Raw genomic sequence first — 15,781 nt, 5'->3', positions numbered from 1 at the left:
TGTACTGACCAAATAAAATGAACATTTGTTCTTCAGTATTGTATTGACATTTATTACCTCTTGCTCTGACAATATGTGTTATTATTGGAACTTTCATTTTCAAAACTACAAGTTCTTTTTTTTCTGTCAAGCTAAATTAATCAATGAATGATTGGCTTTTCAAGGAGAAACTAAAAGGTTCCATTGAAAAACTTTCCACAGAGAACAATAGCTACTGTATTTATACAATGGGACAGGTGAATGTATAATACCTTGGCCAAGAGGAAATTGTTCTATGGAAAGTTTTCATTTGGTTTGCCAATAAAGGTATTGGCTATAAAAAGTTAGATAACAAAATTACTGTATGACAAGGAAAATTCAAAACAGAAAGTCCCTTATCCAATGGAAAAACTCAAAAGCTCAAACACATCATCCAAACAAAAAGATAACAACCATCAAATTCCTGACTTGGTAGAGGCATTTTTTAATGTACAAAATAAGTGGATTAAACCTGGTTTTATAGCTGGCTAACCTCTTACTTGTATGTAATGTATTAGCCTAGCATGACAAGGGTCACACATTGTCGCCTGTTGAAACTACCACATTTGTTATGGTGTCAAAAATTAACTTCAATTTTAAATAAATACATTCTGCTATAAGTGTTTTAATTGAAGCTAAAATTTCTGAAACTTACATATAACCCTTCTTCTGATGACATTTGATCAAGTTCTACCTGTGTTCAAAAGAAAAATGTCTTGAATTTCAGTATTATATAATGAGAAAGATTGACTTGAAAATAAAATGGTTTAGCAGAACTTAATACAGATTTAACTGTACAGCATTAGTATTAAATATTTATTTCGAAAAACATGATAGAAACACAACTACCAGTATGTGATTTTATAAAGAAGTCAGTAAGAAGCCTTTGTCACTATAGCTTTCCTTTATTTTCATATCCAGAACTTACTCTATTTTGAATGTGTCTATTCATTCTCAAATAAGATTTCTTTTTTAACAGGTGAATGATATTAAAATTATAAGAATTGACAACATGCTTAAAGATATTAGTGAAACATTACTGTGTGAACTTCCAGAAAAGACACCATGGACAGTTGATGAATTTATGCAAAAAATGGAGGTATTTTTATTTATATTATTTAAATAAAAATGAACGGAGATTTTTGATTAATCATGTTAATGTCAAATGTACCTGCAGCCTAATAATTCACAAAACATCCAAAGACATTTAGAGGTAAACATTCAGTCTTGATTTGCAGTTGAGATCATGCATGAAATAACCACTTTTTGACAACCGTATTTAGTAACTACCCACACAGCTTGAAGTTTCAATGAAAAAAGTCACATTTACAGAATATAATTTCACAGCACAGAAAACATAAGCCATAGTAAAGCATTCTTTGTTGTGAAGACCAAGGGAATTTTTTCTATAACAGTCACAATTTATCAAACAGGAATTGTAAAAGGCCTGCTACACTGATCCAATCAATGCACATAGTGGAAAAACTACTAACTGTTGTAAATTCAAAAATATTTCAAAGTTTTTATAATGGGGAAAAATGCGACCGAGTTGTAAACCGCAATAATTTAAACTCACATTTTGAAATATTTTATTTGAATAAAAACAGGATTTTTCTCAAAGTCATAAAAATTAAAATTGCATTTAAGTCTAAAATGATAAAATTGCAATAATAAATGTACGCAATAATTTCTGAATTTACAGTAATCAAACTGTGATAAAAACTGTTATTCAACATTGTATTGTCTCGTTTGTTTGTTATCAAGGTGTATTGTGAGCTATGACGACTGAAATCAACAAAATGAGCCAAGTAATAGAAGATGCAGTGAAAAGAACTGATTCGTATATTTCTTCAAAGAGCTCAAATGGATCAAAATTCTATTCAGTCAGGACAAACATCAGATACATCATCAGAAGGTAGAAATTAAATTTAGTAGGCCAAACAGAAAAGTATGTGTGTTATTAGGTAAAGATTGCATGAAATGCAACCAAACCTTATGGGACTGACTTGATATCTAAATCTTCCAAGGCTTATCCACTACCTTTTTGATACACAAAATATAGTGCATTGATCATAACATCCTATACGTCCTATCCGTGAACATTTCCAGAAATTGAACGATATAATATATGCTCAGATATTCAAGGCACAAAATGGTGTTAAACTTGTCAAGAAAATTACATAAATTGTGCAAGGTGCAGGAATCTAATATATGTTCTAAAAATATCAATGATGTCATTGTTAAAGTCATCTTTAAAAAAAAATGGAGTTATCTTCCTTTGTCTAGAATTCCTGTTAAATCAACTACTACCAATGCAATATTTTATTTAACTTCCCACTGATAAATTGAAGCAATCTTAGACCATTCAGTGCTTTCAAGAACTTTGATTTGTACCCCCATCCTACATTTTTTTTAACCATTTTTTATTCAGCACTGTTACAAGTCACAATGTTGCTCCATAGACTAAAAAAATTAAAAAAAATTTTTAAATCCATACATACCCTATTTTTTCAGCATGTAACAGTAAACATGCATACATTTTTGTTTGGGCTTACATGAAAACAAAAATAACTCATAGTAGCAATTTTTGCAGTTTATGGAGTTAAATAGTCCTAAGCACATATCATATTTTTATGTCAACATATTTATTTGATATGGACTATTTACCCTTAAATATCACAAAAATTTACTTGATATTGAAACAATACCTGACATAAATGGGAGTCACTCAAATTATTTAAATACAGGTGGTTGCATTTGCAAAGGTCTTGTCATCTCTGCAGCTCAAGAGATATTGGCGATGAATTCCACTACATTTTGTCATGCAATTTTTATGCCCCACCTACGATAGTAGAGGGGCATTATGTTTTCTGGTCTGTGCGTCCGTTCGTCTGTTCGTCCGTCTGTCCGGCTTCAGGTTAAAGTTTTTGGTCAAGGTAGTTTTTGATGAAGTTGAAGTCCAATCAACTTGAAACTTAGTATACATGTTCCTTATGATATGATCTTTCTAATTTTAACCCTTTCAACGCTACACAAAAAATAGAAAAAATGGCTGCTGCTGCTGCATTTTTTTTTAGTACATTCATTAGAACAGTATTTTCCTTTTCAGACTGCTGTATCTTTTTTATTATATGAGATACAGAGAAAGTTATTGCATGAAAAATGCTCAGGAGAGCATGAACTGTAATGTTAGGCAATTATTTTACTGAAATTTTTATCAGGTTACCTGCGTTTTCAGGTAATTAACAGGTAAAAGGTGTAATTTATTACATTTGTGTTGAATTTTGAATAAAAACTACTTTTAGTCTTCATTTATTTTGTTGTTTTATCTGCCATATTGTAAAGAAGACACCAGTTGCCCGATTCCGTAGCGTATTGTACCATACATAACGTTTGATGTAATCGTGGCACAAATAAATAGCTCCGTCCTAAAAAATTTCAGTCAACCTCCGTTTTCCCCCCTTTTTCTACGTCTCGTAATGATCGATCAAATCATATTTCCCACACGAATTTTATGTAATAAACACATTGAGATAACAAGAAACCTTTTAACTAATCCTCGTTGTAAGTTTCGCCAAGGAAATGCTGAAATTTTTCCATATTTACAGCTTCGTTTCCGATTTCCGCCATTTGCATTTGTCAAAATATTTGTTTTTATTTTCCTTCTATTTTCCTTCTACTGCATGATTTTACTATAAAAATTGCCGGGATTTCAAGCGCAAATGAGACCTTGCATATCCTAGATTCAAACGAGGAAAAATTAGAGAGAACCCGAATGAAAACCGAATGGTTTAAGAGTCCTTATGAAAAATCCTTTTTCATCGCGGCATATGCCGCGAATAGCAGTGGCGAACGGCGTACGTCATCGCGGCATATGCCGTGTATAGCGTTGAAAGGGTTAAAGCCAAATTAAACTTTTGACCCCAATTTCACGGTCCACTGAACATAGAAAATGAAAGTGCATGTTTCAGGTTAAAGTTTTTGGTCAAGGTAGTTTTTGATGAAGTTGAAGTCTAATCAACTTGAAACTTAGTACACATGTTCCCTATGATATTATCTTTCTAATTTTAATGCCTAATTATATTTTTTATCCAATTTCACGGTCCATTGAACATGGAAAATGATAGTGCGAGTGGGGCATCCGTGTACTTTGGACACATTCTTGTTTTAACATTGAAAGAGAAAAATATTTACCACATTATTGTAAACAAAATGCTAACATTATTGAATTTAAAAATGTATTCTCATCTGAAAATATTGTAGACCTAGAAAAATTGTGTAGATTTATACGATATATATCATTGAAAGTCTGTCCTCCTGGTTAGAGGAACTGTAATAATATTATAATCATTATGTTATTTATTTTCACACATGCGAAACAAAATATGTATTATATATGAACTGTTATTTTCTCTGTAGCTATGTACTAGTTTATGAGAATAAAATCATTCATTCATTCCTTAGAAGAATAAAATATTAGTAAAATAAAATAATTGATCTTATGGGTTGTTAGTCTAAAAAACTTGCCTCCCATTTCCAATATTGCTTAATTCTATAACAACGTGGATTATAAAAGATAGCAACTTTTATATTTTAAACTTTAACTAAGCAACTTTTTTATTTCAAACTTTAACTAAGACATGTTTTAATTTTGTTGTGAATATATTTCTAAGAAAATGACATTTATAATTAAAGAAGAGTATTCTGAAAGATTCATGATGCTCCATTTATCTTAATTAAGTTTAACATCTCGGTTTATTTCTCAGATATTATCAGAGCAGCAAAGTAGATTATAGTCAAAACTGAGCATTTGCTTCTAATTTTAGGAAATGATAGCAATACAACTCCTGAGCCAGAGAATTCAGAGGACCAAGACTCTACTGATGAACAGTCAATACTGGAAGCTTGTGATGAACTGAAAGATTTCTTCAACAATAGATTAGTAGAATCTCTTCTAAAAGCTACCAGACATTCCTTAGATACAATGAGGAGACGCTTCTTTTCCAGGTAAAAACTAGTCTTTAATTAAACATGTGCCAGGCTCATACAAATTGCATGCTGCTAATACTAAACCCCAAAATGAATTTTGAAACATTTAATATTAGTGTTCATTTTTTTTCTATTGATAATTAAGAGCTTTTCATCAATGACGTTGATATTACAGAATATGACTTTTCAGTTATGAGGAGTACAAAATACAAATCAATTTGACATTTGTTTGAAAGTGGGTTAGTTGGGGGGAAAAAGTAAAATCACAAAAATACTGAACACGGATGAAAACTCAAAATGGAAAGTCCCTAATCCAAAAGCAAGTATATGTCTGTCTGACAAATGTTAGAAATTTGTATCCCCTAAAATATTAATCCTAAGCATATACAAACTATTTGTATTTCTAAATAAAACCATTTTAATATACTATTGCAATAATATTTGTTTATAAATCATCCTACATTTTATGTATGTGCTTATAATTTTTGTTGTTTTGTTTTAGTGGTAGAAGAGGTGGTGGTTCACATTTTGATGAGGGTGTTGGAGGATGGAATGACAGTAGAGTTCCATTCTTTGTTGCTGATATAACACTTTGTATTCCCAATGTGGTAGGTACTAGGTTATATGGTATAAAGTTGTAATTGTCTGAATGGCCGGATATTCTTTGGAAAGAATGATTGAAAAAACTATTTTAAGACCAGATTACTGAAATCAGTAATTCATTGTATATTTAGATATTTGTATATAAATATTCTTTACATATTGACAGATTCTAGCTATTAAAGCACCAGCACATTAAAGATTAAAACTTAAAGTATTTAATGCCTTGTTCAGAGGGAAATGAGTTTACCAGAACATCTCTAAAATTTTCTATATACTTGATTGATAATTTAAAATATTCCATATTAAGTATAGAGGAGATCACCAGATTTCTCAACAGTTTGTTAATTTATGTAGGGCCAATGTTGTAGTATTATAAGTATTTATAAGTAAAAATAAATTCAGTGTAGGAAAATTTTGACAATGTTTTTGAAACCCATGTTTAAGATTAATGATGTTGTATGAGAAATTTTTTTTTTCAATATTGGAAGAAATATTTTTTGAAAGATTATGATAATGACTTTTTAGTGTAGAATTACTTTTTATAGGTAATGCAACCAGGATTGGATGATATTCAGCAAGCCTTAAATAAAGCCACACAGCGTACCCTTGATATTAGTAAAGGAGTTTATCAGTGGGGACAGGACAGAGAAGAGCAAAACCCAAACACAGGCAATAGTAGACATATGAATGTCACAGAAATAGGTATATTATAGTGCACAGAAAATATCTTTTCACATAAAATATATTGGAAAATATCTGTGTGGGCCTTTTTTTATACCCCTGCTTTAAAAAAATTAAGGTATACTGTTTTACCTTTGTCTGTCCATCCTTCCGTCAGTCCATCTCATGAATATATTTCTTCACTTTTTTCTCAGGAACTATATATATTAAATGGATTTCTGAAATTTGGTTTCAGGGTTTATATAAGTCAGCTGTATTGTGTGATTGGCTTTTAGATTCATCACGCAACAACTTCCTGTTTATCAAACACTTGCATCATTGTACAAATGACATCAAAGTTGAAAAATTTTCCTCATAATTATCTCAGGGACTACATTACAAGGATTTCTAAAATTTGGTTTCAGGTTTTATATAAGTGAGCTTTACCCTGTGATGGGTTTTCAGATTCATCGCTCAACAACTTCCTGTTTCCCTTCAAGTATTTGGGGGGGGGGGGGGGGGGGGGGGGGGGGGTATCTTCAGTGAGCAGTAGCTCACAGTTTCACTTGTTTATGCTGAATATGCAATATGTATTTGCCATTGCAAATTGAGCATACTACAATGTATTTTTTTTTTTTTTTTTTTTCTTGGAAAAAAAAAATAGAATTTTGATAATTTTGAAGAGATTTTATGATTATATCCTGCCTACTTCAGCACCAAGGTACATTGTTTTTGGGTATCTACATGTTTTTTTTGTTTTTTTTTTTTAAATCAGTAGTTTTTTGCAGTTGGTGTGATATCACAAATGAGAATAAACTGTCTATGTTCCATATTCCAAATGAGATTTAAAGTACAACCTTCTGTTGTATTTAATTTCAAAGTATTTTCTGTTTATTAACACATGTTAGATTCATTTCAGATGTTGGTGCATTGTTGAAAGCACCTCCAGTTGGCAAGAAAAATTTCTACAAAAGCATTGCTGAGAATAAAGATGTAACAAAATATGTTATGATGATGTCATCCGCCATCAGTACATTGAAAGCAGATGTCTTAGAATCCTTGCAGAGATATTCTGACTATTCCTTTTTATGGGAAAAGGACAGACAAGAAGCTGTAACTGTAAGTTTGCACTGTCAAACAAGTTATAATACCCTATAATTTGTACCCCAAAAAATTCACATTGAAAAATAAACTGTGTTCCGAACATTTCCTGGAAAGAAAGTATTGGCAAATATCAGGCTTTTATTGCGACCGTAGTTGTTTTAATTATCAGTTACCAGAACCTTTATAACATCATTTATCAATGTGCTGTGCATCTGACTTGCCTGAGGAATTTATTTTTTGATTAATTACACATATTCATAATGCAGCTGAAGTTGAATATAGAAATTGTGTTCAATATCATTCAATTGAACCACATTCCTTTTAAACAAAAAATATACCTGCACAAGGATTGTTTAATGTAGGAGAATCGTAAGTTACATATAACAGTTATGTGAAATGTCTTTATTAATTTCTCCAAATCTTATTCTGTTTTAAAAAATAACTTTCTTGGTGAAAAGAGGATATTATTTAACTTTTGATGTAGGGAGAAACATTGGTTAACTCCTTTAGACTTTAAGATGCCTCTCTTAAAGTTCATTAGGTGTGTCGACTTTAAATTAAGTTCATAATGGTATTAAGTGTGTCAGCTTTTAGTTTTTGGAAAAGCTTTGAGATAATTGATAGCTTTTATGACTTTTTCATTATTCTTCACTACTCAAATATTCATAAATAAAAAAAACATGGAATTTCTAACTTTAAGCTCAAGGTCAAAAACTGTTTTAAAGTCTTGGTTTATGCCAACTAATATTGATTCAAAAAGGGAAATACATCTTCGAGTGAAATGTTGATTCTCAGCATGATTGGTAGTCACAGCTAGAGGACATGTTCTGATATTAGCTGAAACAAGTTGGGAACAACAGATGGCTTCCTTCAACTTTTATCTTATTTATCTCATGTTTACAGTTATAGACTTAATATTAATTATTTTAATATTAATTTGTAGGAGTTTATTTCCACGGATCCAATTTTGTCCGAATATAAAGCTAAAGTAGCCATGTTCACGAAATTAGAAGACAACATAGATGACATACAAGCTTCGGAAGTTGTTGGTCCTATTGAACTATTTACAGGTAATTTGATACACATTACCCATTATAAGGCTAAGAGGTAGACCTGTTTGTTTAAATTGATATGTAAAGTAGTTGGCCTTGTTTTTCAGAAACACATTATTTTACTAGATCTAAATTATCTCATCAAGTCTTTCTAAAATCATTGAAGATATGAATACTGACAGAGATTTGATAAAGTTTGGAGCTTTAAAAAACAGTCAACTTAATTTTTCCTTAAATATTCTGTTTGAATGAGGTTGTATATATCACTATTTTTTTCCAACAATTATGGCTCGTTGTGAGTGAATAACATTTATGAAAGTATTCATTATATGCTTTCAGAAAAGTTGAAATTGGCTTTGAGAGTTGAGATCAAGGCATGGAAACTGTTATTTGGGAAAGAATTGAACAACAATTTTAGAATTAAAATGGACGAGGTCTTATCCTTTGTCGATGATTACAGCAAACGATTAGCTCGTCCAATCAGAGACCTTCAAGATGTCAGAGAGTCAATGGGAGCCTTGGCAGACATTAGAAATAATCAAATACATTTGGATATGTCACTTGGTCCTATAGAGGTAAATTATATGTTGGTTTTGATGCATTGTTGGAAACGATTCTCAACATCTTTTCAAATATAAATAGTGATCAATATCGACAAGTTCAATTTAGAGTTACAATATGCAACAATTTAGGGATTAAATCTTATAAAAGGTTTTGCGTTAACCTTTGTTTGAATTTCCATTCGGATCATAATTGTTTTGTTCAAATATATCTGATGTCAGATCATTGTTCTTTGTCCAGGAGGCAAGGATCCTCAAAAAAAGGGGGAGGGGGTAAAAGATTTGTGTGATGTTATTAGCATCCATTGTTCATCCACTACCTTTAAACTAATGTTATAACTAAGATGACATTAGTGGACAATAGCTCACAGTACATATTACTCATCAGAAATTACATTGAAGTTTAACAGAAGGATACATTGACTCTTTCTCTCTCTCTCTCTAATTGTTTGTTCCATTTTGATTACCCAATACTGCTAGGTTATTGGTTGGAAACAAGTCTTTGTGAGCAGTTTAATTCTAGTCAGCTATGCTATAATTTTTATGAGTTATATTTCCTTGATATTGCTGGAGAAAACTCCAGATCAACTACATTGATAATAAACCTAAAATAATCTGTCACTTCTTTCATTCCTTTTAGGAGTCGTATGCTATTTTGAATGATTTTGAAGTTACTGTACCCAAGGAAGAGAATGATCGTGTAGATTCCTTGAGATATTCATTCCAGAAGCTAATGAGAAGTGCTGTAAGTATACTTTCTGGTGACATTTAATAATTTCTTCATTTTTGAGTTGGAGAAAACAGCCTAAAAACTTTTATTTTACATCTCATTTATAGTGAAACGTGCATTGGTGATAAAAGGCTAACAAAAGAATATTTTAAAGCCAGCACATATAGATTGCAGGAATGAATATTCTACAAAAAAGAATAAGAGACCCTCACATTTATAGGAGTTGGGGCTATATAACATTCCATGTTATATATCTATCTATATCTATTCATTCATTACAAATTTCTGTCAAACTATTATCTCTCAATTTCTACTGAACAGAGTAACTTCATATTTTAGACCTTGACATATATATTATTGAAATTTATAATAGAATAATAGAACATTTTAATATCAATCAATTTTGATTATAATTGATAGTGGGGAACTTCACCTACTAGGTGATATGTCTTCTCACAACTGTTACCTACTGACATGTTCAAAATGAAACTAAGCATTTCTGTCTATTACATAACAGGCATTATTTTTACATTGCATTAACATAGTATCATCCTAATGTGCGGTAATATTTGTCACTGTATGTACAACACCAATCCATTATTATGATCTTGGGTGAACAATTCAAAAAACACATTCTATGATTGTAAGATTAACTCTTTCAAGTTGTGTCTGTTCTATATTTTGAGTACCGCTTTTGAGTTTGATGGTAGTTTGTTTAACTGTTTGCCATTACTACACAGGGTATTCCAAACTAATGTTAAAACTCCTGAAAGAAGGTTAAGGTTATAATTTAATATAGTAGACCCTTTGTTCTTGGCCATAAATTATATTATCTCTTTTATTGGAGTACATTTTGTAATTAATTTACGGCTATTTTGAGTCAATTAGTTTTAATGATTTAAATACAGTTTAAATCTTTTGACTTTTATCACTAGGTCACAAAATTACTGCAGACTGTAGATCTATGTCCTGTATTGTTTATAGAAAGTGATAATATTTAACTTTGAAGTATAGAAATGCATGTACTTATGATGATTATAATGATGCTTTTTATTAGAACCATGTCCAAGATGAATTAGTAAGAGTACAGCCTGGATTCAAAAGTGAACTTTTGACCTCAGTAGAAACCTTTCACAAAGATGCAGCAGACTTTGCTGAAAATTATGATGTAGTACGTAGATTATTATAAAATAACTCATTAATATTGATAGTGTTTGAAAATCAATTCAACTATATAGTTATAATACTCAAATGGGCAGAGAGACATAAAGATAGAACAAGAAAAGTAGAAGATGAAATTTTGTTAACTATTGTTCAGATTTGAGATTTTCAGTTATTAAATTACTTTAATTTGTGACTATGCAAGATTTTTATAAAAAAAAAATATAAAGAGATTCAATATTGTGAGGCGCTGCCATTCAGCTGGTATAACTTAGAAGCACAAATATTCAATTCATTAAGTAAATTTAATCAGAAAACATATTTAGTTTTCATTGTTGCAACCTGTAGCAGCTACAGTGAATAATTATATCATTTTTTTAGGATGGACCAATGTGTGAAGGCATATCACCAAATGAAGCTAATGACAGACTCCAAGTTTTTCAGGTAAGGAAGCTGTATGTCATTATACAGTGATCTATTGGCACTAATTGTTTATCAATGCATAAAATATTAGTGTTGTCAAATCGTACAACTTTGCCTAACCGGTTACTCATATAATTGTTCGACCGGTTAACTGGTAGTTTAAGTTGATGTTTGAAGGCCTTATCAATAGTACCTTACACATCGATATAAGAAGATTTGGTATGAGTGTCAATGTGACTTCCTTCCATCCGAGTCATACATTTACGTTTTTAAAATATGATGAATTGAAGTTTGTCCTTTGGTATTAATAGGCTTGTCTGTGAGGATTCCTGAAGTTTGACTTTTTAATCAAATACACGGTATCAACTATTTAAATAACAATTCAAATTGATTAATCCTGATATTTGTACCATCAAGTATACATTAATTAAATTCACGTTTGCACATTCAGATGAAGGTCTACACAATATAAGACCAAAAATAAAATAATGAAGTAAATCGTAAAATTTAATCGTGTTACTGATTAAAAATTACTGTTAAAGAACATGTTACTAATTATGTTTCCCTAAAATCTTGCCCCTAGTTGAGAGACAAGTTCTAATTAATTTTATATTTTTGGATTAACAATAGCAATCAATATACTGGACAATTGATCTGTTAAACTAATTACTACTACGATAATTTTTAAAGAAAACAAAACTATTTAATGATTTCAATACAAATTTATATAAAAATTGAAAAAAGTCCAGTTAACCAGTTAGCGTTTTTGGTATTTGGTATTCAGTCGTTTGAACGGTTAGCCGGTTAGCCATTGACAACACTAAAAATATTCAACCAATGCTATATTGGTCACATTTTAAAAATCAATGTGAGTGTCCTGCCACTATTACTATAATCTTTCCTTTGTTCACCCTTATAAAATGCAAGTTTTGTTTCTAATGTTGCTGATAACGACCTAGTTTTTGGTTGGTAGTTGCATAATGAAGAGTTTAATATGAAAAAAGAAATATGTTGATGTTAATGAAAAAGCAACTTTAATAGCGACATATTTCATGTTTTTGCCTCCCATGGGTTCCATTGGTTCAAGTGGGTGTAACTCCACTATTTTTTCACAAATTATACTCAAGGATAAAGTGTTATCTAAAAATGTGTTTGCCTTTTAGTAAAATTTAAGGACTGAAAGAACTAAAATAAGATCTGAAAATATGGGTCTGTCATAAAATGGCATATTTGTTTTTATAATTTTGAGAGTTGGGCTAAACTCTGTACTGACAAATGTAAAGCAATAAAGTGAGAAGTACAAAATTGTTCCAGACCAAAACAAAATATCTACTTTAGTGTTTTTAGTAGAATAGAGCCTTGAAATAGATAACTCTGTGCAAAGTTCAAGGGGGGGAATCTACGTCATCCCGCAGGGTGTCGGCGATTGAAATTGGACCACCATTTTGTCGCTTCAAGGTAAGAATTTGACTTATTATGCCAGTTATATGAGGGTTATGATTATACAAAATAGTCCACCAAAGACTATATAAAGTAGGAAAATAAATGAGCCATCGCTCAATATTATTCGTTATCTCAATTTTGCAAACACTTCGATACAAGTTTTAGGAATTAGGTCAACATGCAGGATATCGGCAAAATTTTTCATAACAACATCTTGATTATCAAGAACCGCCTACTTTATCAACAAATGAACATGTCCGAATTCTTTATTGTACTCGGGGAAAATACTTGTTACTCACAAATATCCGTCATTATGGTCGAAAAACATCTTATTTAAAAAAAAAATGAAAAAGGATGTCGGCAACACATCGAATATCGAAGGATGTCAGGGACACACTAATATCATTCAACAATCAATCAAACTTAGAGTGGAAGAAGATTACTTGCTACAGTAGTCTATGGAAAACCATTTCTGTCATTTCTTCCACTCTAAGTATTAAAAGGATAAAAGTTGTCCTCAAGGACTACTTCACCCTTCACCCAAACTACCTTCCAACATCCATTTGCTTGAGAGTCAATACATGTATAAATAAAAAAAAGCAGTTTTCTATGTTTGTTTATTAATTTGCCTTGAAAAAATCAAGAGGTGTTTAAAAAATAAAATAAAAGTTACAATGAATCTCTAAATTTTATTTTCAGAGTCAGTTTGATGAGTTGTATAACAAGTATGGTATATATTCTGCTGGAGAACAACTATTTGGTTTACCTGTGACGGATTATCCAACCTTAATGAAGATAAAGAAAGAGCTTGGATTGCTACAGAAGTTGTATGGTCTATACAGTTCTGTCATGTCAGTTATTAATGGATATTATGATATTCTCTGGACAGAAGTAGACATTGAGAAAATTAATACAGAACTTAATGATCTTCAAAATAGGTATGATATTACTTAGTTTGAAAAAATATTTTTGTCACATTTGTGTACCTTAAAATTGCAGTGTGACCTATAGATATTAAGTAAAATGAACATTGATGAAAAGAAAGTATAATCACATTCATTGTTACCTTCTAAACTATCATACAACACACAACATGTTCGGTTAACACATGAACTCCATATATTTCTAGCGTTATGTTATTCTATAAGGTATAGATTGTGGGTATAAGATGAAAATAAGACAAATGTGAATAATTTCAGATAATATAGTTATTAACAATAAACCATTAAAGATATATTTAATTTAAGTACCTAAAGATTTTGCTGTTATTAGACCAGCATTTTCTAACATGTAAGTGTTTTCAGATAAAATTGTTTTATTCCAGTTGTTATCTTTGAAGATAAATGAATTGGAAGGCACACTTTTAATTGAACTGATAATTTAATGAAAATATTTCTGTAGATGTCGAAGGCTTCCTAAAGCATTGAAGGATTGGCAAGCTTTTATTGAATTAAAGAAGAAAATAGATGACTTCAGTGAATCTTGTCCTTTGTTAGAATTGATGGCTAATAAAGCCATGAAGGATAGACATTGGGAAAGAATAGCTAAACTTACTGGTCATACTTTTGATCTAGATTCAGAAAACTTCATGTTAAGAGATATCATGAAAGCTCCTCTTCTCAAGTACAAAGAAGATATTGAGGTATTTATTCACTTGATATTTTTTCATATTTTCTGACGAGGGAAAACTAACAGCTTATTATTATTTTTTCAACATTGCATTGATAATATAGGTTAATATATATACAAACATTTGATAGTTTTATTATTTTTTTAAATAGAATATATCAGAATGCTGAATATTTTCAGATGTTTAATGTTAATTATGTTAATGATAAAATGATAGAAAGAAAGTTGATGTAATTTTAAATGTTAGTCCATGATGAAAAAATTAGAAAATATTGTAATTAACAGGATGTTTGTATCTCAGCTGTTAAAGAAAAGGACATAGAGGCCAAGTTATCACAGGTTGTCAATGATTGGAATGGTCGTACACTGTCCTTCGCTAATTTTAAAACTAGAGGGGAGTTGTTACTGAAAGGTGGAGAAACAGCAGAAATCATTACATTTTTGGAAGACAGTTTAATGGTTTTGAGTTCTCTATTGAGTAATAGGTAAGAAAATAGTTAGTTTTTTTTTTTACACTCGTGTGCAATCGAGATAATCCTATTTCGAGTAATTCCTTTAGCTTTGTATTACAGATTTTGTTAAACATGTGTTGGCAAGGTAAAGATCAAGTCTTTTCTTCACATATTTAAGTTAAGGGTCGGGTATGATTGCCATTTACAAAACTCTACACCGGATTTCAAATGAAGTGGATGTAAAAGCTATTTATGCGGTTTGAAGTTTGTCATGTATTTCTATTACTTCCATTAATAAGTTATGTCCCTTCAGGTATTTTAACCTATCCTGTTATGTCTGGCCAAAAAAGAATAAGCTATTGATTTAAATTTCAGATACAATGCTCCATTTAAGAAGACTATTCAAGAATGGGTAGCTAAGCTGTCTAATACAACAGATATATTGGAGAACTGGTTGGTGGTACAGAACTTATGGGTCTATCTTGAAGCTGTATTTGTTGGTGGTGACATAGCTAAACAGTTACCACAGGTAAATAAAACTTAAGGGATTTTCCATAAAAAGGTACATCACATGGAATTTATATTGAAATCTCGTCTATTTTGTACAATGAAAATAAAAAATTATAAAATTGCATGTATGTCTATAAATGGTTACCCTATTTTCAAAGTGCCTTTCCTGCACACCATGTATGGTTTAATGGAACAGCCTAAACTTATCCAAAAAACAAAACAGTATAATATCAATTATAGTGATACTATTTGATGTTAGACTTGAAATCTAAGGAGGAAATATTAAAAATAACTTTATTTTGTATATTCCAGGTCTTTGCATTCATCATTAACCTTTTTAATTTTAGTAATTTTTCACCGGTATATATTGCTAATGTTTCTGTCAAGAAAACAGTGAATGAAGTTGAATGTGATATCCTTACATATGTGTGCTATAGTTAAAAAAGA

General features: G+C 30.7%; 1 protein-coding gene across 1 annotated transcript; it reads left to right on the top strand.

The window, feature by feature from the left end:
* The first annotated feature begins 1,826 nt into the window (after window positions 1-1,826).
* Window positions 1,827-15,368, top strand: LOC139508705 (dynein axonemal heavy chain 8-like). The gene is made up of 14 exons (XM_071296009.1): window positions 1,827-1,933; window positions 4,845-5,025; window positions 5,510-5,615; window positions 6,156-6,312; window positions 7,190-7,389; window positions 8,318-8,444; window positions 8,766-9,001; window positions 9,627-9,731; window positions 10,774-10,887; window positions 11,259-11,321; window positions 13,443-13,681; window positions 14,145-14,385; window positions 14,658-14,857; window positions 15,200-15,368. Exons 1-14 carry the CDS (start codon window positions 1,882-1,884, stop codon window positions 15,366-15,368), a joined length of 2,190 nt encoding a protein of 729 aa, XP_071152110.1. The 5' UTR covers window positions 1,827-1,881.
* The last annotated feature ends 413 nt before the right edge of the window (window positions 15,369-15,781 follow it).

Source organism: Mytilus edulis, unplaced genomic scaffold (genome assembly GCF_963676685.1).
Source record: "Mytilus edulis unplaced genomic scaffold, xbMytEdul2.2 SCAFFOLD_1889, whole genome shotgun sequence".
Classification (NCBI taxonomy): Eukaryota; Metazoa; Mollusca; class Bivalvia; order Mytilida; family Mytilidae; genus Mytilus; species Mytilus edulis.
This window is presented reverse-complemented; position numbering and strand designations above follow the sequence as displayed.